General features: G+C 41.2%; 1 protein-coding gene across 2 annotated transcripts in view; it reads right to left on the bottom strand.

The window, feature by feature from the left end:
- The window catches only part of LOC142931801 (SH3 and PX domain-containing protein 2A-like), a 47,944-nt gene that overhangs the window by 8,461 nt on the left and 16,709 nt on the right, over positions 1-22,774 (bottom strand). For both annotated transcript variants that reach the window (XM_076075901.1, XM_076075902.1), the window contains exons 6-8: positions 18,900-18,931; positions 10,740-10,868; positions 1,094-1,207 (exon numbers count right to left, since the gene is read on the bottom strand). In XM_076075901.1, the coding sequence (XP_075932016.1) occupies positions 1,094-1,207; positions 10,740-10,868; positions 18,900-18,931 (275 nt within the window). The remainder of the gene's footprint in view (positions 1-1,093; positions 1,208-10,739; positions 10,869-18,899; positions 18,932-22,774) is intronic.

Here is a 22,774-nt window from a genome sequence, read left to right as displayed (position 1 = left end):
TTGTGAAACAGTAACAGTTTAGCCTCATGTATTCTCTCTCTCTCTTCATCCTTGAGTCATAATATATACAACACCAAGGGGAACCTGGGTCCCATTGTTACAGAGTACAGCAATTGTACAGAAAAAGATGTTTTGGACAGAGTGCTGGAAAAATCTTGATGTTTGTTTGGAAGTGTAATTTGGACCTTAATTATTTCCGTGCCTCCAGTTTGTTGGGTTCTCTCCAACATAAGGCTGCAGAAATCCTTACAAACAAGCTGCAGTTGCTGCACTACCTGTCAGGACGATCAAAGTCTGAGTATGTGACACTTATTGAGCTTTATTGGTCTGAGATTAAAATGTTCTCTTTACTAATATTGAAAAGGCTTGAAGAATGAAACAATGGCTTGACAACCCTATCTGACAGGGCAATCATGATGATTGCACAATTGGACACCGTCCTCACATGTGCATTTTATTCTAGCAAATCAAACTCTACATCGGTGTGTTTCTTATCAGGGTTTTGGATCCCTCTCGGACTCCAGTAAGCTCACGAAACGTAACATCAACACTCATCTACTGCTCCGTAACTTATCTGCATTCCACAATGATAAGCAGACACAGCATGAAATAGCATAACTCGTGTCTTGAGCTTGTTTTAACTTACAATAACCATAATTTAAAACGCATTAGTTGTGAAATATTCTCATGTTGTTTTCCTTGATAGAAACACACGCTTCTTTCATGAGCTCACTCCACGGAGGTCATATCGCTTAATATTGCACTGAATCCATTCTGTACAGTACATCACTTCAGTGGTTGTGGGTCTAGTCTCTCCTGGAACTCCTCCCTGCTGCAAGGCCTGAATCTACACTCTGTTCAAGCGTGCTTATGATGGCAGGCAAACAGAGAGAGGTGTTCACACTAGTCCGGCGTCAGCCGTCAGCGTAGGCCGTCAGCGGTGAAGCAGGGGCGAATTTGCTCCATTTTGTCCCAGATGAAAGGAGGATTGAGGGCAGAGGTGGTGTGTGCGTGGGTTTGTAACAGAGTGTGTGAGGTTGTGTTTTGTATGTGTGTGGTCGAGGAAGTGGCAGGAGACTTTGCAGTGACTTACCTTCCCCAGCTTTAGAGGCGCCCAGCTCCAAGTCATCCCGTGTGCCACTGTGGGAGTTGAGATAGGTAGCAGGGACCCAGCCCTGCTCCTCTGCAGTGCTGACGAACCACCAACCTGTGGAAACATACACAGGCTGAAAATCACCAGGACTATGTAGAGTGTACCGATGTAAAGTGGTGCACAGTGTGTGCACTGTACGTCATACAACCCACAACATAGCAAGATAAGATTTGTTGACATTTGTTGCAGATGAACTTGGGCCTGTGATAGGATTTGTTTTAGTCATTGGGCCCTGATTTGACAGAATCTATAACTATGATGAAGGCCAAGAACATCAGAGGGAACACCGGCTGGGTGTAGCTCGACTCGTGAGGCGGACTTTGTCAACCTGCGTTTCATCAGGATCAGTCATGATTTCAGTGGGCAGGTCATTTTTAAAGTGGTGTTTCTTGCCAAAATATCCATTTGCAATGTCGCAGCTAATTTGACTTGGTTCCCCTGAGTATGACGGCATTGCGCCAACAACTTCTTTATGACAAAATGCCTAAGCTGGAAAGGTGTACATACATGGTACACTTCATAAATCTGATCCCAATAAAGTGAGTGGGGTAAAGCGATCCATTGTGTTCGATAAGGTGTGCTTTATAGGACCTTGTGGGAAATGTAAAGTACATATGAACACTAATCAGAACATTTTAACTTGTGCTAAATCAGTTCAACAAAAAGTCACCCCACATAGTATGTGGTGGACAAAGCTGGCACAAAAACTGTCCTGCTGCACATATGCTATTTGTTGTGGTAACGGGAATACAATATAGCTGACAGCTGTCTGGACAACCCATAAAGAGGATAGGGGTGTTCCATCACACTTTCACAGCTGGTCCAAACATCCAGTGTACATTTTCCTACAGAAATGGTGAGTAATGAGGTAATTCAGTTGCACACAAAAAGAAGCAGAGTGTAGTATGATACACAGGAACAGAAAGAAGACGTATTACCTAGTTAATGATATGGCAAAGGATGAGATGAAAATAACATCAACAGGATGTAGATAGCTATATTAGGATGTAATGATTCATCTGCATTTAGTGAAATATGTTGTAATTATGTCCTTGATAATGAGATCATAATGAGATAGGTTGCAATTAAAGGCTGCTGTGATGAGAAGAGGTTATTACTGGTGTTTGAGGTGTACGGGAAAGTGCACAGTGTTCCATTCCGTTATGTTGAATCTGCTTTAAGTGGAGAAAGTATTTTGTTAGGTGAGAGAGATTTTGAAAAATTACAATTACAAAAAGCCCTCCTGGATCATGGCATCTCATCTCTAAGCAAAGACTAAATAAGGGTGGAGATACACACCTCTACCAACTCTGAACAATTCCTCAGCCTGCTGTTATAGTCAAAGGCATTGCGGCTTTCACTTCAATTTATTCATTTCTGCAAGAATGCTCTTAGGATTTGGTATCAGGTTTCTTTGTCAGGCAGTTTTACACTGTATGGTTTTAAAAAAACAACTAATAATTGTGAAATGTTGGCAATCTCACATTCTGATGAATAACATAACTGAATTTGTTCACCAAATGCGTCTGGAAAGTAGAAGCATTGGAGATATCCTGCTGAACGGATCAAATGACGTTCTCAGCGGAGGAAATACAGAAATTCATTCCAGGCCTTTTTGTAACTGCACATGCAATCTCTGTGATTCATATGACGAATGAATTATTTAATTGATGAACTTGCTCAGCTACACAACAGCGTTGCATAGAGTTAGGGTGGGTCCACAGAGCAGGTTGCTGTTTAGTGCCTGGCTCTGAGCAACATGCTGGCTACGGCTCAGGTACGTAACAAGCCATGTAATGCGCTCAGGCTTTGCACCAAAGCTGGGGCTTGAACAAAACCTCATGCCAATAAATCAGACAAAAACAAAATGGTGTCTACAATATACAATGCTTTGTTTCCCCACAGCGGAGCTGTGAAAAGATTCAAGTATTGTTCAGCATTTATTACACTGATAAATAAGTTAATTATACTAACATTTTACTTTATATCTCAGTGAGTCAGTGAAAACATTTAGTCCTGTTTTAATGACCAGCAAAGGGCAACATTGACTACATTAATGGCACATTAAATTAAACTGTCCATTTTAAAGAATGGTCTTTTTACTCCTGCCAAGCTGACCAGAGTCAGCTCAATAAAGAAAAAACCTTACAGTTGCAAATTGCCATTTTCACACCGACATGCCTGCTTGGGAAAAATGTAATTCTCACCTCAGCATACCGACACTGTAAGATGTAAGCAAATATAAGAAATAGTTGTACGCACGTGTGTGATGTACTTTAATTGAGAACACTTCACTGTAAGTCAGAAAATACATACGCAGCAAAGACTCACTGCCACTTTAAAGAGGCCTATGTAAATATACAGTATGCTGCTAACGTGCCTGAATTTTTCAGCCATCCTCCCCCATATGGCAGGTGCTTAGGCTGAGTTCACTGAACCTCAAAAGAAGCAATAAAAGTACTTTCAAAACACACACACACACACACATTACGCAAGTGCCGATTTCCTGGCCATTGCAGGTTTATACCAGGCAGGTTGCAATTATATAAAATGTAGAAAGAAACGCTTCTAAAAGAGAAAGCTGCTTCATGTCTTTCATCACATGCATTCATTCACAGAGTGACTGCAACTGAATCCTGCACAGAACCTGCTCCATAAATTGATGTATACCGGCAACACAAAATAGATTATGTGTAGGGCTCCAGATTTCAAATTAAGCCCATCTATATTTGACGTGGTAATAATTTGTACATTCTTCATGACGGCACAAAACTTAAACTGAGGTCATTACAACAACAAAAACAGCTGTTTTCTGGGTGTCTTGTTGCCAAAACAGTTAATTTTCGGAACGTGAAAAAGTTAAAAGTAAAGACACTGTGAGGTGAATGAATGAAGTTGTGGATTTGGCTGCTGAAAGGCGAAGTGGCAGATAATGGAAATACGATTAGCAGAAGAACGTGTTCTTTCTTCCTCGTTTCCGGATGGCAGGGATTATCTGTACAGATGTGGGAGGGAAGAATACCTTACGTCTGGAATATGTGTGTGGGTGTGTGTTTGGACGAGTACAGAGCGAGAGAGAGCGAGAGCGAGAGCGAGAGCGAGAGAGAGCACAGATACATTACAAAGCTACACCTGTATCTGTATCTGTGCTTCTCTTCATCATCTCTTGCTGTTTTTTGATCGGTCTATATCACAACCTGCTTTTCTCAATGTCTGCCTGCTTCGCTATCCGCATTAGGAAAAGTTTAAAACTTGGAAAGCTGCTGCACAGTTTAACCGCAAAGGAAAAAAAAAGAACACAGCCAAATGCTGACTGGCAATAAACTTTGCTAAACATTATTCAATATTAAGATTATAGCTACTTAGTCAACATCCTAAGTAAATCAAAAAAGCTTTTTTTTTTTTTTATGTTTGAGCAGAGTTTAGTTTTGTCACCCCCACGATTGTGGGGTTAGTGGTTGCATAAGACAATAGCTAAACCCACAACCCTCGGCTGGAGATGTCATATAACACCATTACACCGTAGTATCATGGCTGCAGACGTCAAACTTAAATGTTACAGACACAGAAACCAAACAGTTTGTGTCTTGACAACACTGTTGAATTATGAAATCATGAAAAAAATGGAGGCATTAAACAGAGCTGAGGGCAAGATGAAACTAAGTGTATCCCTCCGTAGCCTGCTGTGAGCTGCACAACTCTGGTCGTATCAAGTTAAGTGCCTGCTTGATTCCAATATTTCTGTAATAAAAAAGAAGTAGATGTAGATGTCAGCATAATTTATATCCAGATTTGAGGAAAAATGCTTATTTGCAAGCACCAGCACCTCTGAAGCTCATGTTATATCTTGTAACTTCTCTGATGGTAGCCTAGAAACTGGCCCGAGCAAAGAAATAGCCCAGCACATACAACTTTAAAATAGCAAATTTCCATTTTTACACTTTGGTGGTGGTGCAGATTAAACTAACATGTTCATTTGTGAGCTTTAGAGGTGTATCCTGTTACCGTTGGACAGAGCCAGGCTAGCTGTTTCCTACTGTTTCCAGTCTTTGTGCTAAGCTAAGCTAACCAACTGCTGGCCGTAGCTTCATATGTAAGAGTGGTATCAACCTTCTCATCTAACGCTCCTCCAGAAAGTGAATAGGCAAATTTCCAAAACTGTCATTCTATAGAATACAGAATATTGAGATAGATATTTCTGCAGTGAGAAAGTAAGACTTGTATGGCGTTGTCCTCATAGTCTCACTTAACTTGAACTTGTATTCTAGCCCTGCAAGTGCAGATACAGTGGACAGACATACAGTGAGAGAGAGAGAGCAGCATTTCTGTATCAGTATCTCTCAAACAGTATCAGCCATCTGCAAACTCTATCAACTTTAAGACTCTGGCTTCATTTTTACTGTAATCAACAACAGACTCTCAGTTGCAACAAGAAACTAGATTCATGACATTTGGGGGTTTTTCAAAGGTGACTGGACGATCTATAAAACAAAACCGCAATCTACGTATACAATCAATCACCGAAGAAAACGGCATACATAACACGGTGTGACATTGCAATGCTCCTTAACGTCCTACTCATCCCTACAAACAAATCATTGAGACCAATAGACCTGAGCTTTGAGAGCTCATTGAGATTTTTTTGGGGAGAAACACTGTTACTCTGTAATATTCACAAAGGATATCTACACATCTAGCATGAATATGAGAACCACAGATTCAGCAGCACAAGGAGGCTTTTTTCCCCCTCCACGACCTGAAATGATGAGGAATGCAGTGGCTCAGCAGTCCTGCAGATATCCGACACCACTGTTGAGTAGAGCAGGAGAGAACACCATTCATTTCCAGCTTCTGTGTTCATTAACAGTGGATTCAGTATCAAAGCACAAAGGGGGAAGGTATCCAGCCCAATATACACACATTTCCAGTTTTCATTAAACACTGGGTTTCAATTACCTGGGTGGCTGTGGTACGAGGCGGGGGAGGCCAAAACGGCACAACACGACTTTCAAGAGCTGATGTTGACCCAAGGAACAACCTTCTCTCCCTCCCAGCCTCTGAAAGGATCCCCTCATGGTCTGAACTAAGCTATAGCCCCCAGCTCATGTGCTCTCTAGGCTCCACTGATTTGGAGACACAGCAGTCCTTGAGTGTCTGACAGACCACCCCTTAAATTGCTGGTTTAACTCAATGGTCAATTTTTGAGTGAGAGACAGAGGCACCCTTTTGGCACCAGACTGATTTCTGTGCTCCTGTTCATCCCCTCTTTCTGTATTGCTCTGTGACAAGATGCAAGAAAATGAAGTAGCAGAAGTCTATGTTCAAAATAGAGATACAAACCTCCCATTTGAGTTTCCATATCTGAAAATACAGGATAAGGTCGATTTCTCATTAGTGCTTCCTATGGTAAGCTGAAAGAATGTGGTAGATGGGGATTACTATAAGTGTATAATGTTTCTTCCATCTGCTGCTGCAAATTCTGCTTTAAAAAAATGACATTTTACACTTGGCAAAGTTGTCTGTATCATGTCTTTGGTGGTTCGCTGACAAGAGTTATAGTCTTTTTCCTCTTTTATACAAGGAAACATGTTCTTGCTGAAACTGCACATACCAAACTGGGAAACTGAGGGTTTTGAGCACAAGCAACAAAAAAATCTCAACACTGACCTTGCCTTTAATTCCTCCTGCATATCCGAGACAGAAAATGTGGAACTGCCAGTATACATGCAATTTAGTTCAATTCAAAACATGCAGCTGTCATTGATAAAATACAGCTGTCACACTTGCAGGAACCATTGATGCTAAAAGCTGCAAAGTAATTTCAGTTGTTGCGTTTACTACCTGAATATTATGGAAACACAACTTTTGGTGGAGCTATTAGAAGAAAGAAGAACGTCAGCTGGTCATTCTAGTAAATTGCAATATGTGCAGCTGAATATGAGGACCTAGGAGCATGTCCCAGATGAAACAATAAATACTGTGGACTGAAGACTTCAAGGGTATACCCAGTTTATTCAGTAACAGTAATTCTGCGCTCTTGGAGTAAACTCAAAAAGAATCTGCCTCTCTGAACACGGAGCTCCCGCTGAGCTGTGCCCTGAGATCATTTTGCTTTTAGCCTGAAGACGGAGAGCTGAGACATTTATTGTACTTTTTTTTTTCCATGTGAAGGTAGAGAAGACATCCCTGCACATCCATCATGCCACGCTTAGGGCCAGACCTGCTTAATCTGCCAGGATTTGACTTCAGACTTCAGCAGTCTCTTTGGGCTTTCAGCCAGGAAGCCAATCATCACCTGCAGTTACAGTACCGCTGTTACCTTCCAGCTACTCTGTGGCTCACATTTATTAAACTTAAAATCATTAGTGTTTGTGAGGACAAAAAGGGGCAATTTTATACAGATAAGATTACTGTGACCATTCAGGCTCTTGCTGAAATTTCACTCACTCCACCCTGCTTAAGTAAACTGGGTGGAGCAGCAGATATATAATACGCACTGTACTGGGGGAGCCCGAGGCACTGGCGGATGTGAGCTGGCCTCTCCAAAACAGACAGGTATTCCTGGAGTTTACTTGGCAGATTGTAATTCATTGAGGCTGATGTAGACTTGGAATGGAGACAAGTTAAACCCGGACTGGTCCACAGAGAGAGATTTTCTACACAGCACTGGGCACAACACGCCTAACGCTGCCCTTGAGGCGTAGGCAAACCAGCTGGAAATCATTTTTCTTTTCTTACATACTACTCCATGAAGGGGCAAAGTTTAAACCACTGAATAAAGAGCACTTCAACTGACCAACAAGGCTGCTAGCTTAGCTTGGGTTAACATCTCTCCAATATAGTGTAAACTGAGGAGGCATCCTGGAGGATCCATTAAGCCATAATGAACCAACCTCTCTGAACCACTAACTTTGGCAGGAAATGGCTTTTTCCATTTTCTCCCTGAGTTTCTCATTGCACTACTCTCTCCTCCGGAGCCATCATCTCCCCCTGGCAAACTCTCATAAAATAGACAAATTAAATAGCTTCAGAGGGACAGAATTTTAAAAAACAAATTTTAGTTTTCTGACAATATTCAATAGTAACTTCTTTAACATTTGCTCCTTGAGATTAAGCCATGCATTTGTTTTTATTAGAGTATTATTCCCGAAAAACTGAATGCTACACCAGAACATCAAGCAGTCATTGGTCTACCCTGTTGATCCACCGCATACTGCACCTACTTCACACACACACACAACAGAAAACAATACAATGTACTGTATCAACTGAAGCAAAGGCCAAGACACAAACAGTATCGTCAAGCCACTTGCAATGGAAAACACTGCCTTGGCTCTGACCAGCAGGCTGGAAAAGTGGAGAAAGCTGAGCTCTCTGATAGGGCTGACCTAGATTCACTGCCCTGTCAAAAGCATATATTATCTAATCCAAGGTAAGGAAAAGTCGATAACTGCACATAGGCAGCAGTCACAGCCAAAGTCCATGGTACAGTAGCTTTAACAGTAGGACTTCTGAAGAAGGACTGGGGTGAATGGCTAAAATAATACAGAGTTTTCCATTTCTACAGTAGATCTGTCACTGTTACACTCTCACACCTTTGTGTAAAACACCTCATCCAAAACCAGCCAGACGCACAATGCTGATACAAAATGACTTGGCAATGTAACAGCATACAGATATTTTCTACTCACCGGATCCAAAGACTCTGCAGGGGGAACCCAAGTCAGTTTGAATGTAATTGGCTTTCAAGGACAATATGCAACTGTAGCTGAAGGCTCAATACATACAAACCTTTTATCATTACACGTGTAATAGACACCTTTTAGTGCTTCTAATGCTTAGCTCTGTAATACACAGATCAATCTGTCAGAAACTATTAAAGGGTTTTGTATTTATCCTGCGAGGAAATGAATGCTAAATCAAATGAGCTCAGAAATCTTCTTAGCACACACCTGGTCCTGTTAGTATTGGCAATGGGATATGGAGTGATGTCACCCTGCCAAATGGAGCAGATTTAGCCAACTTCCATTGCAGGAGGTGTTGAGATTTCAGTTAAATGCTAGCTGTGCTGCTGGAAACAGTCTCCATGGCGAACTGGAGGGGTTGGGGGCTGTATTTACTTCAGATCTCTGTGAAAGTGTCCGTCAGTGTATAATAAAACTGTCAAATAGCCTTAGGATGTGTTTTAAGGAGCCTGGAGTCTACTGTTTTGCTTTTTAGAAACTCGTGAAAAATCCAACCAAACCAGAGATGAATGAATGAGCGTAAGTGAGAGTGGCAACATAACATCGTCTCTGCATCAGAGAAGAGGATGAAACAAAGCAACAATAACGTGGAAACTAAGCTACGGTAACAAAACGGAAGCCTGGAAATCATAAACATTGAAGTGCACGAGTTCCACATTCTGCATGGATCATCAACACACACATCAACCACTGTAGCGTTGCACAGTGGTCAGCACAAAAGTGAAGGGGCTTCTACTTAAACGCACAGGACTAAAAGCTCTCATATAAGGCCCCCTGATAAAAGGACTTCAAGGTGTTGGAATATCCGCCTCATTGTGGCTCCCCATTGGGTTACAATCCTACTGGAGCAGGGAGTGAAAATAAATACATGAACCCGAAGGCAGGACACGTGACACTTCAAAGCAAGCTTACTCTACAGACCCTCTTCCTTAAGGCCAGTGTGGCATGGCGTTTCACTCACACCCATCATGAAACCCAAGTCCAATTGCCTTCCTGGTCAACGTTTCCTCCGTCCCCATCCGCCCACTGAAGAACACATGAGTCCCATTACCGTTTTACTGTCTCAGCATACTGAATTACTGAACATTAAAGCTGAACGTCAGACCCTGTTACTGGCCCTATACTTCTCTGATCACTCAAATTTCCCTTTGAAATACAAGTTATTAAAGGCATCTGCTCAGACCTGGGTGTCAGTGATAGTTGCCAGTTTTAGTATATTTATCTAAGACACATGATTTCATACTCATTATATTAACAACACATAACATGAAACAATAATGAAGGTTTTTTAAATAATAAATGCAAGTACTGGGAGGCATTACAGCATTCTAGAATATCATGAAGTTGTGCTTTACGTCATCATGCTACAAACTCATTAAATATGAAATATTGTCAAACTGAGTCACATATCCTAAAACATGATCTTTGTCCTGTTTGCAATCTCTTTGCAGAGGTTAAACAGCTGACTAAGGACTCTCTGCAGCTGGCATTTGAAAATCTGGCATGTCTTGCTGGCTTTTCATTTAAGTGAGGTGCAATAATTAATAAGAGTCTGGAAGACATTCCTCTTGCTAGAGGCAACATTCTGGCCCCCGGCCTAAACCAACAGTGGGAAAAAACAGGGCTGACTGGAGGCCAAAGTGAGCCTCCAGATGGGGCTAAGCAACAGCTAGCTGTGGACAAAGGAGGCGAGAGGGAAGAGTTGGGGAGAAGGGCAGCATGTTTGAGGAACTACGGACTCAACCGTGAAATACTTTGTTTGCGTCTGAAATGCACACAACATGCACGCTGCCTTTTCCTGCTCAACGTGTCTTTGTTGAGCTTTTGTTTTGATTACTCACCACTCTCGCTCTTTTCAATGACATCGACCACCTCGCCCGCTTGAAGGCTGATTTCTGCAGGCTCTTGCTTCTCGTAACTGGCCACCACCACATACTGATCCAGGAGCATGGGATCCGAAGCGTCCAGACCTGGGGTTGATGGGAAAAAACATGCTGTCAGCCAGCTGCCAGCCATAGGTCCACGAGAACGACTGCTGGGCACTTGTTGTGCCATAGGCCACTTTGTCTGTAGAGCTCAGCCAATCACAATATTCACAGGGCTCAGTGCATCTTCCTGAGAGTCTAGCCATAGAGCTGCATCCCCCTCCAGCCCAACAACAAGGGCAATGGAGATGCTGAAAGATCCAAAAAGTTAAGGATCAAGCAGTCAAGTGCAGACAATCCATTCTGTGTTACTGAAGGGGCCTCATCCCGATAGTCCGACAAAGCTGGGCCGGGTCAGTAGATGCCGGTCGGCGCATTAACACAGTGGAAAGAGGAGCAGCAGTGAGAAAGCAGAAGTAGCTGTAGGAGTGATAGAAAAGTAAGCTAAAGCCAGCTGAGGACAGGACAGTAGAGTGGGAGAAAGAAATGGTTTCCTCTGGAAAATAAACCATCTGCTTAAAAGCCTCCTTCTCCTCAGTTGGGGCTGGAGCTGGAGGAAGAGTAGGGGGTTGTGAAGGCCAATCATAAGAGTCGGCACTAGAGGCCTTAAATAGAACCAGATGAAGGGGCTGGAGCTGTGCTCAGAGGGATGGCCCTCTGACTCAATGAAACACTAGAGCTCTCACTACAGCGTGCAACCCAGCCAATGGAAATCTTCCTTTCTGTACTTCACTGAGTTAACCATATAAACACCAGCAGTGAATTTGTTTTTTTCACAGTTTGGTCCAGCTTTCATAACTTGGTCTTGTCCACCACATAACCAGAGTTTGGTCACTCTAATTAAATCCAGGAATCATAACCAGAGTTTGGTCACTCTAACTAACTCCAGGAATGCCTTGGTAAAGACAGAAACATGTGATTTTATTTGTAATCACGTATTAAATCCCCGCTAAACATCCAAACATCGACAATATTTTTCGCCCCACATGAGTAAGGCCGCATCAACTGAGCCCGGCTGAAGCCTTAATCGTGAAGAATCCTTAAAACAAGCATGGCCGAATGACCAAAAGCAGATCTAACAAGAGTCAGCTGGAATCCAGACACAACCACAGCTGACATCGAGTTCACACATTTATCAAGAGCTTCGGCTGACCACTGAGTTCAAAGCTCCAGACAGAAAGGGAGCTACTGTCTGCACGCTTTAGATTATATCCGTTTACGCTAATAACTCTGCTAGATACACAATTGACTTTTATGGCGTGTTTGAATAACAGTAAAGGATCTACAACTCCAGAAGAGATTGCAATTTCCATTTATGGTCACATGCTGCTTTTACTAATCTCCATCAATTACTGTAGTGTAAAAAGGAATATGTGGGCTCTTGACCCACAAAATCAACAAGAATTGTAAGCAAAGTAATGTCACATTTGTCAAAATGTGGTAAACTAAAAATATTGTTTCGTCCCAAGAATGGAAAATAAAAACAGTTCAGTGCAACAGATGGAAGGTTTGAGGCTTAGATTAGGAACGATTGAGGCAACTTGGATTAAGCCGTCATTGCTCCAAAGAGCTGACCTGGCGACAATCCGACAGACTGAAGATTCTCTTGGGAACAAAAATGAAATGTCAAGGAGCTCATAACTTATGAAGATGAATTCAGCACCATTAACATCTCAAATGTTAAATGTGCCAAAGAGTCACTGACACTGGATTACTGTGGTTGGGCTGTGGTTTATGTAGCTTCATGTTATTTGTGCAAGATGTTTCGTCAAACCATAAAGTTGGGTGCAGAAACACTGGAAAGAACATATTATTAAAATACGGGGTATTGCGTTCTTGTTCTTCAACGTATATTATGGCAGCAATTACTTTAGTTTCAGATAATATTTGTTATCAACTACTCTTATAAACGTGTGGTTGAGTTTCAACTCACAGATCAATTAACACTGATCGATAGAAATTACGTCAACAAGGAAATAAGAAGACTGATTCAAACTTGCTGAAAATATTAAACAATATTTACCAGTAACTTGAAATTACTGTCAGTACTTATTGGTTTTATAAGTCAGTCTTTTTACTTTCATTAAGGATGTTTTCATGTGCTTTTTTCCACTTTTTTAGATATCGCATATTTTGTATGCAGGAGAGAAATGTGACATGTGTAAAGACCTTTGTTCTTGGCTTGTCTCGATGTACAGATTTATTAGTACGTACCATAGTTACTGAGTGCAATTTAAATGAGCTAATCTTTACTTTTAAGTACTTTTCCCTCTATTTAAACCACAAACCTGTGGATTTTGTCTAAACCTTTGCTTACTTAGTACAACATTTCAAAAATATTTGCTATCCTGGACATTGTCTTATAAAACACACACACACACACACACACACACACACACACACGTCAACGATATAATTTCAAGACAGATGGACTTAAAACTCGGCAGGACATGATCTCATAAAACTATAATACATGTAAAATGATGCGAACGGAGGTTTCTACGACAAACAATTAACTACTGCTGTGAGAGAACTGTAAATCTGAGACCTGAGTGAGTAAAGACCTTCTTTGCAAAGTCAATATGCCTGAAAAACAAAAGCAAATATTTCAGCTTCATTCAGGAAATGAAATGTTTTGCAACAGCTAGAAGACAGAGCCAGAACAAGAAGAACATGTGTGAGAAAGATGAGAAACAAGAGTCTTGGCCAGGAAAGGTCTCATTTCAAATGAACTGTGTAACGAGAGCTATAAAATAAATAGTATAAAATGAGCTACATAAATTGTGTACAAATCAAGGCGACAATGAAATGCATTAGACCAGTAAAGTTACGATCCTTCAATTATTCACTCCCTAAAAAAAGGGTGATTTCATAGTATTCAGTGATATAGAGCAGTGATTCCAAACCACGATTACCACTAAAGTTGCCAGGATGTTTGTGGAAAGATTGTGAGTAGCTCAACTAATTTGAAAAAGTAGAAATTACGATTTCATTCAAAAATAAATACAGTATACACCTAAAAAACAGTTGGTAAAAAAAGAAAGTACATGAAAACTATGAGCAACAGTACGAATAGTTCAAAGTAATGGATACATGGTTGAAAAGTCCAGTGTCTGCAACTCCAAGTGATATTTGCACGAACACAAGCTGAGCCAAAACAACATTTACATTGATATTTCTACTGTATGATACAAATACTGTAAAATTGGAACATTTGGAACATGATGGGTGCTGTTGCTGAAGGGGCACTTGAGTTCATCTGATAGGGCTGTGGGGGTACGTCTGATAAGAAAAAGGTTGGGAACTTTTATAGTGTGTGTGTGTGTGTGTGTGAGCCTGTGTTTGTGTTAATATGTGTATCATACACTATGTTGATCTTATGTATTCCTGATACATAACTATGTATTCATGAGCTCTGAAAAGAAAAGTATTTTCTTCTTGGCTTCCATCAGATAGCCCCATTAGCTACTCTGTGTTTATATCTCTCCTCGCTCAGATTTATACATGTGCTTCCTGCTCCCACCCTTGCACTCCCAGACGTCCTAACTCCATCCAACCCCCACCCCCACCCCAACTCACCCATCATCAGCTCCATCCAAAGATGATGACAGTGAGGAACTTTGCAATAATTCATCACCAAGAGGAGGAAACCAGGGAAGTCTAGTCTACCCATTTAAACCAAGGAATTCTTCTTTGTGAGAGATTTTTCAGGATCAAGCATTTTGGCTGATAGCATAGTTGGCACTGGCCTTCATGTCTTAGTGCCATATTTTGAACTCTGGGGTAACTTTATGAGAACAGATCTGGGTTCAGAGCAGTACAATTTGGCAAAGTGCAATGCTTTTGTTTGCCTCCTCAGCAGCAGATGTGCAGTTGGATTAGAAAAGGACACAGGACTGATGTTCAATGTAGTACAGATGTACTCATGTCATTGAATCAGTATGTGGCCCTGAGGGAGAAGAGGCAGACCACAAACAAATAGTACAGAAACCTTCGACAAAATCATCTTACAGTAAGACAGCTTTCACAATGCTTCTAAAAACTGTTGAATATCTTAATTATGTTCATTTCCTCTGCTGAGTAGTTTAGGTCTAAAAGTGTTCATGTCATAGAAGTCAAAAGGAAAAGTACTACGAAAGTTGCATTGGACAAAAAGAGCATTTTCAAATATAACCGAGGTTTTGAAAAATATGAAACCTACATTGTTTACATCTTGCATTCACCAACTGTAACCAGCGTGCATACGCGTCTTTGTGCACAGACACGCAGGTTACAGTTAGCTTGTGTGTATAAAACAGGGACACACTCTTAAAAGCATCACTCCACAGCTCCACTAGAGGTAATAAACTCCACAGGGTACCTGTGACTTCAGTTGTTACCATTACACTGGATACTGCAGAGATAAATGGTTTCCAAAAAGTCGAGAATCAGAGGCAAACTTGCTGATAAAGCAGTTCTCCAATCCTCCAAATCATTATGTTTTCCAGGAGAAAATCTGATGCCTTTTAACACAACTAGTATGTGAAGCCAAAGCAAACATCAAAGAACAACGTAACTTATATCTTTGACTGGCCCTTTACGAAATTACAAAAATACTTATATAAACAAACAAGTCTGATCTTATTTATCGCAGAACATTTTCCGGCTTGAACATGGTGTTTTGAGCAAAAAGCTTAAGTGCCGCCTCCAGGGTGGGAGTCCACTGTGACAAATGGTCACTTATCAGAAACAGAGAGGCCTGTATTAGATCTGCTCTCTGCTGGAGGGGGGTGGAGCTTCGACCCAGCAGAGCTAAGTTGTAACTTCAGGGGGAAAAAAACAACATCTTTACACTGATGTTACAGCTGTAGCCATACAATAAACAGCAATATCTATGAAAAATAGTATTATATATATATATATATATATATATATATATATATAAAAAGGTGTAAGATTATATTTAAATCTGGTTTAACCCTCAAAATAATGTTTCGGGCTACAGTGAGAATCATTGTACATTGTAGAAGATTGGGAGCTGTTCATTGAGGAAGAAGCTGCTGAAACAGTGTACGCTTGTTAAAGTGATTTGGAAGTGCTCATTTGCCTTAATGATTTCCTACGGCAGTTTAAAATCTTATCCATCTGCAAATACAAACAAACACACAGAGCTCTTGGCCCACCCCACCATCTAACTTGTGAACACATTAACCCTTTTCCTCCCAACGAGCATGCGTGTAGCCACATACAGTATCTAAACCCCCACATAGACACACACACACACACACACACACTCACACACACCCTACAGGCCCCCAGAGACCCGCAGCTCAAATAAAGACAGCAAGTCTGCACACATAAACACACTCCCTCGGTCCGTGCGCAACACTGAAATGGTTTCCACTTGCCACGTAAACCTCCTCTCCTCTCCAGCAGCTTTTCACATGCACGAAACCCCCTGAACGCTCCGTTTCTTTTTCTCTCCTGTTCAATTTCAAACTGTGTTCTGCTCATCTGACTTTCTTTTTGAATAAGATTAGCATTGATGATTTAAAGATGATTTGAATCTCCTGAACCTCAACACACCTTAAAGTAGGCAGCAGTCGATGCTACAATGTGAGTTAATTTGATTGGGATTGTTTTCTTTTACCTATGAAACCTTTCCCCCGGCCTTTCTCTCCCGTGTATGGATAAAGTGTTATGTATTTCATCACCACGGTATCTAGTCGAAAGATGTTTCCTTTCGGGTTTTGGTTATGGCAGCATGTCTTCTTATCAGTCCTCGTTATCTGACAGTGATTTATACTGACGAGCCCGGTATCGGCAGTCAATCCCGACAACTCCATTATGTGTTAGACAGAAGACAGTACGTCTTTCTTTGACAGTTTTGTAGATAGTGGCCTGGCTACGGTGCTGAGTCAATAATGCAGACTGCTTCAACCTCAAACTGTGACAAGTCACACTTTGAAGACAATAAATTAGATATGGGCCAGAATCTTAAGTTACTGGAAAAATATGACTGATGAAATCCCTTAGTATATACAGTACACACATAATTCCCTTTTAAATTACTTTTTTTCTCCCATTGATCTCCATCACCTATCAGTACAAAACTAATTTCTAACGAAGAGTATCGAAGACAATGAGAAGTTAGATAAGATAGGACTTTATTCGTCCGGAGGGAAATTGCTGAAGAGGGAGACAAAAAAGTCAAACAATTACGATGTTGCCAATATCGTCACGACAAGAAGATAGTGAGAGCCGGGAGAGTGTCAACCGAAGAGATTCATCTGATTTCTTCTGCTTGCCAGGTAAACGGAGTTCCTAGTCAAACCTCGAACCGCGAGCAGTTTTGTGGTAAAGGGCTACATTCTCCTGTTTAGGGGCAGGGGCTCAGTAAACTCTTACGGAGACCTGAACCATGTAATTATGGAAACCGTAAGCTGCAGCTACAGCACAAATTCACCACAGATCCACTGCACTTTATCTGCTGTCCTGCTTTAAAAGAGAGAGATCAATCTTTCAGCTGCGTTAACCGCTAACGTCCAGCATGGGGACTGTAGTGAAGGTTTAGAGATCAAGTATGCGGGGCTTGTACAGTACGTGCTCCATGTTGACTGTGAATAGCAAATCATCATGGGCACCAGACATTAAGTGTGTTATTATTGTTTCCACTGGTCGACTTGATCCCATCGAATAATTTATTGTAAGCATAAATGCATGTGCATCTTAGAAACTGCATAGGAAATAACATATTTACTATCAAACCCAACCATTCAGAATGAAACAGCTGAAGCTGTGCATGCAAACGTCACACAATACGTCAGACATATGACAAACTTTCCAGGCAGCAGATATGAATATGACTGGAAACCAATCTAATATATTGCACAGACTAAATGTAGGTTACGCGACACACACACACACACACACACACACACACACACACACACACACACACACACACAGCTAAAATAAGACGCATTTTTCCATTTGGTTATGTAGCTGGAATTCCGTGTTACGTGAAGCCTCAATACCATGGAACATATTATGAAATTAGGTTGGGGTCTTATTTCGTTTGGTGGCAACTCCGGCACAGCTTTTCCTCAGAATGCATCGCCCACAGAAAAACTAACTTACAGGTCATTTACAGAGACTTTCATTGCCCAGCGATGTCATACATATCTGTGGCAGATTGCAGGAAGGATGGCCACAGCAACTTTGCACGGCTAGTGTGTAATTTAGTAATTCGTGTGGGTATTCTGAGACTGCATGCAATGCAAGTGCCCGCACACACAAATACGCAACACTTGCACAGCTGTTGACGAAACCCGTCTCATTCCTTTCCTGCTGCCTCCCACGCCTGTATCCCCCTGCTCGGCTGAGTAACTTGGACTTTGTGTCTTCCTTGCTCTCTCTCACATACAAACATGAAGCCAACAGCCAACCCTGGCAGAGCAAACTTACAGATGCACAAACAGGTGGTTTCTCCCACCCAACACTGTTCTCTTAACTATTTCATTACCATACAGCAGTGTTTGCTCAGGTTGTGTGTGTTTTTGAAGACCATGTACATTATTTTATTCTGTCAAATATTATTTTTTTAAACTGTGACAAAATGCCATTTGGCAGACCTCACTATGAGGTATTTTTGACGTCATGTGTGATAACAAATTACAGCAAATCTGTTCATTTGAGAAGCTGAAGCAAAAAATATTTGCCATTTTTGCCTGAAAAATAACCTGAAAATAGTTGCCGATTCATTTTCTGTTGATTGAATTATCAATTGATCAATTAATTGTGGCAGCTCTTTTCCAAACATTCTTCTTCCTTGTCAAAACCAGGTGACGAAACCTGGTAACATTACCCACAATGCAACGTGACTGCCGGAGATTCGGGTGAGTTATGCTAGCAGTGGCTAATGTAGCCTCAAGCAGAGATGAGGAGCGGACTACAGATGTCCCCCAGATATGTTTCACTCTCAAACTTGTAGTCAAAATCACAATATCACATTCAAGTAACCAGTAAATACAATGAAGGCACAATACAAATGCATGGATACTGATCAACCAAGATAATATTATTTCAGATTCTTACCTGATTTACGTTTGCCGGAGCCTCCGCAGTCTCTGGAAAGGAAGCAACACCAGAGGAGCATGGTCAGTATGAGTGTGTGTGCAAGAGAGGTCAGAGCATTAATATGACTTGATCAATCCAGTGACTGGTTACAGCGGAATCTCTGCCTGGGACCATCCGAATGCAGTTGGCACACAAGTACCAGCCAAACCCTTGTTGAGAATGCATGCAGAACTTGACCCACTACCAGAGGGAGGGAGACATGGCGGGATACATCACACGGGTGTGTCTGGATGACTACAGTAAGTGTGTCAAGGACAGTAACAACACAAATCAGAGCTTTTATCTGATATATACTGCCTCGCATGTATGTATTTGTTCAAATGGCAGACATGTTGTGTATATGAAGGCGACGCAGCTGCCTATATATAACAGAGCAGCATTTATTTACTCGACAACAGTATCATATCCCCTCGATAAGTCCCATTCATATTTAGATGTGAAAGCGGCTTTCTGTTCCAAAGCCTGGACCGTAACAAAACACTGAAAGGATGAGCGCTAGTGTCAATGAACCCGCTCTGTGCTTTCACACTCATCAGAGTCACGGAGCGTCAATTTGCCCCCGACTCCGACTGTGTGCGCATTTACTGTACACGTCTGTGTGCTCCTCTTTTTGGTTCGGTTTATTATCATTTAGACTGGAACAGGTTATTTTGCAGAATTGTTGTTGGATCTACTCAGCCAGAGAAAATATGAAGCGAGTATTTTAGTTTGACAGAAATGAGTAATTTAAAGACAAACAAAACAAAACAAGGAATGGATACAAAGGATGAATACATTTAAATCCGCTTATTGAAGTGTTGTCAGTTCAATTTTAATTTCATTTGCTCTAATGCACTTGCATAAGTGATGATGCTTCACATAATTACCTAATCCTGTTTGATAAGAATTTGTTATACAACGGAAATGCATAAACATTTCAAAACAGGCCAACATTTCAGAATCTGGGTTTGTGTGCGGTTTGTAGCTTGTTGGTCCTCCTGTAGTTAACTGAGCTGCAGAGAGAACTCACTGAGGAGAAGCTGAAGTTTGACGCAGATGGGAACGGACACCTGGCTCTCTGAAGAGGCCAGCAGCAGGACCGGAGCCATGGTCAGTTATGGATATGAGTAAATGTTTGGATAAACCTCGCCAGGTTACAGCTTGTTTACTCTCTGTGTTGCACTGATTCCGGTTAACTAGAAATAGTTGGATTTTAACTATATTGCAATTTCTGAAATATTTCTGAAGCTGTTTGCTATTGAGGACAATAACAAAAAAATGTAAAATTACTTGAAGATGTAGGTCAGTGTCTGGCAAGCATCATAAAAGGATTATATTTTTTCAAGCTACGCAACACGTCTCGCTAAATCAAAACATTTTTTTTTAACCAATAACTGTATTCCTCTGTTATTAAGATAAAGTCATTTTTGGCACAAGGCTTCTCTGTTTCCAGATGCATGAACAAGTTATGAGATATTCCCAATCACACATGTAATAGCTTCCAGCTCAGTTCAGCGTCATTACTTACTCAATTTTGAAATAAAACAACAAATTAAATTTGATTGTGACACTGTAAAATTGTTTATATTGGATCTTCAAGTAATGTTCATAGTGTGGAAATGAATTTCGTAACCTTTATATCTCAAATATTCATGCAGAGCCAACATAAATAGGTTTATAGTTTATTAAGAAAATAAGCATAGTCTAAGGCAGATGATGTCCGTGTATCACTGAGACGACTTTAAACTCTCAACTTTAGCAGATCAGAGTAAAACCAAATATGTTTTAAACTCAAACAACGCACACATCACATACGCTGCGAGTAGTTCACCGATTCTTTTCAGGGCGGAAAAGCAAGCTGGGTTCACAGATACTGTTCACATCAAGACAGTTTAAGACAAATTAATCGTAATGCATGTTAAACATATCTGAAGTATTTCATGAAGTGTTTATTTTGTCAAAATCTGGTAGGGTGGAGATGAAACTGAGGGAAGCACTATACTTTTAGAGGGTTGGGGAGAAACAATGGAGACAAAGTGGATGCTTGACCTGCCCTGCTAGCTTGTGACCCTGAGCACAGAGCTGGAATAATATTCTTCCCAGGAGGAGAGTGAGCCCACGACTTTGGCTCGGTGCACTTTCCTCCTATCGCCAGCAAAATCGAATAAATTAAGGGACGGTAAGGAGAGCAAAAATATGTCCGAACACTATTACATGCTTAAGACTTTGCGGCCATGTTTTTAGGGGTACGTTTAGTTACCCAATAGAGAGTCACAGAAGTTGGGAGATAGTCTTCACAGTTTTGGTTTCATTACGTACACTCCCATGCCAGGAGACGCATGGGCTGAACACGGTCAGAGCCCACGAGACATTCTAAGCTTGAGTTGAGAATAACCATCTGTTTGCACATAACTGCAGCTCACTCTTTGTAGGTGGGCCTATTAGAAATGGAATGTGTGAGACATCAGTCCTTTGCTCACATTTCTCAGCCAAGTCAAAGGACTGAAGCGTCTGCCCTGCTTCATGCATACGTTACACAGACACTCCTGCCTGACCTGAGATTAACCTCCGCAGGAGTGACCTCCAGCTCTGGGGGCAACAGGTCGACGTCATAGAACAGGAAATCATTGTGATTATGAGCAGAGGTCTGATATGCACACAGAAAGGGCGTAGTAGGTGGATTTTTGTGTGTATATAAGAAATGAAATTATGCAGTTTATTTAATCCACACAAGAGAACACACACAAGCACAGTAAACTTGTAATAACAGGTCCAACTCCCCAGCAAAGCTTGGTCATGATTCTAGTGATGCCAGCCTAAAGGAATGTTAGTTTGACCACATATCAACCACTAATAACTTCCCTTATGGTTAATCATCGGGGATAATCATGTAGCGGTTATGATTAAGGGCAAGGCTACAATAAATGTCCATGAAATGAAGGTAAGTCAGTACAATGTGAATTGTATGGCAGCTTTAGGGGCGTTGGCTGTGCCGTAGAAAACATCTCACAAACGTGCACTTCTTCATGAGGTGGCAGCACTTGACAGGCTGAAATTAGTGATTAAGATAAATTAGTGAAGTGAAGAGAGTTTGGTGAATCAGATTGTCTCGTATGATCAAACCTCACAGAAAACAGAATTAGGAGGAGAATACAAAAATGCCCTCGCATGAGGCCCAACAGCCTTAAATGGACTGGATGAATGCACAGGAAGTACAGTCCAGGAAGTACTGATATTTGTTTTTCAGGAGACGTAAAGTTCCCTCTGCGGGTCGAGGTTGTCATTTTTTTTTTTTGTATGTTGAGTCAGTATAGTATATAGTATAGTCCCCGCTGGGTCCCATATGCTCTAACTCCCAAGTCTCAACATAGATGTAGCGCTCAAGTCTGTTAGACTAAAGTACAACTGAACGAACCAGCCTTCAGAGTAACCAATGAGGCCTCCCATCAACATGTCAGCAAGGCATAAACACATTAATAAAAGATGTGTTTTAACCTGAGATTTGATAGTATGAAAAGTAAAATGTTATTTAAAATGGAGATGATGGATATGTGCATTTCTTTACGGGTATTATTCATAATTATGCATTTGCCCTTGACCAAGTTGCTGGCCTCAGATCTGCAGATGGTCTCCAGGCGCTACGCTGTGGCTACACAATGTAAATAGTTAGGATGGATCAAATGCGGAGGACAAATTTCCCCATGGGGCCTGATAAAGTGTGACTATCTTTTACCACTCGAAAAATATAGTTCAAAGCCACAGCTAGAAAGTCACATTGCAGTAAAATATATTCATCGGTGAACAAGCAATACCCGGGCTGATATTGACGGCACATATTATCTCAGCAAAAACAT

This window comes from Anarhichas minor, unplaced genomic scaffold, assembly GCF_050575085.1.
Source record: "Anarhichas minor isolate MPS153535 unplaced genomic scaffold, ASM5057508v1 ptg000054l, whole genome shotgun sequence".
In the NCBI taxonomy this organism is placed as follows: domain Eukaryota; kingdom Metazoa; phylum Chordata; class Actinopteri; order Perciformes; family Anarhichadidae; genus Anarhichas; species Anarhichas minor.
This window is presented reverse-complemented; position numbering and strand designations above follow the sequence as displayed.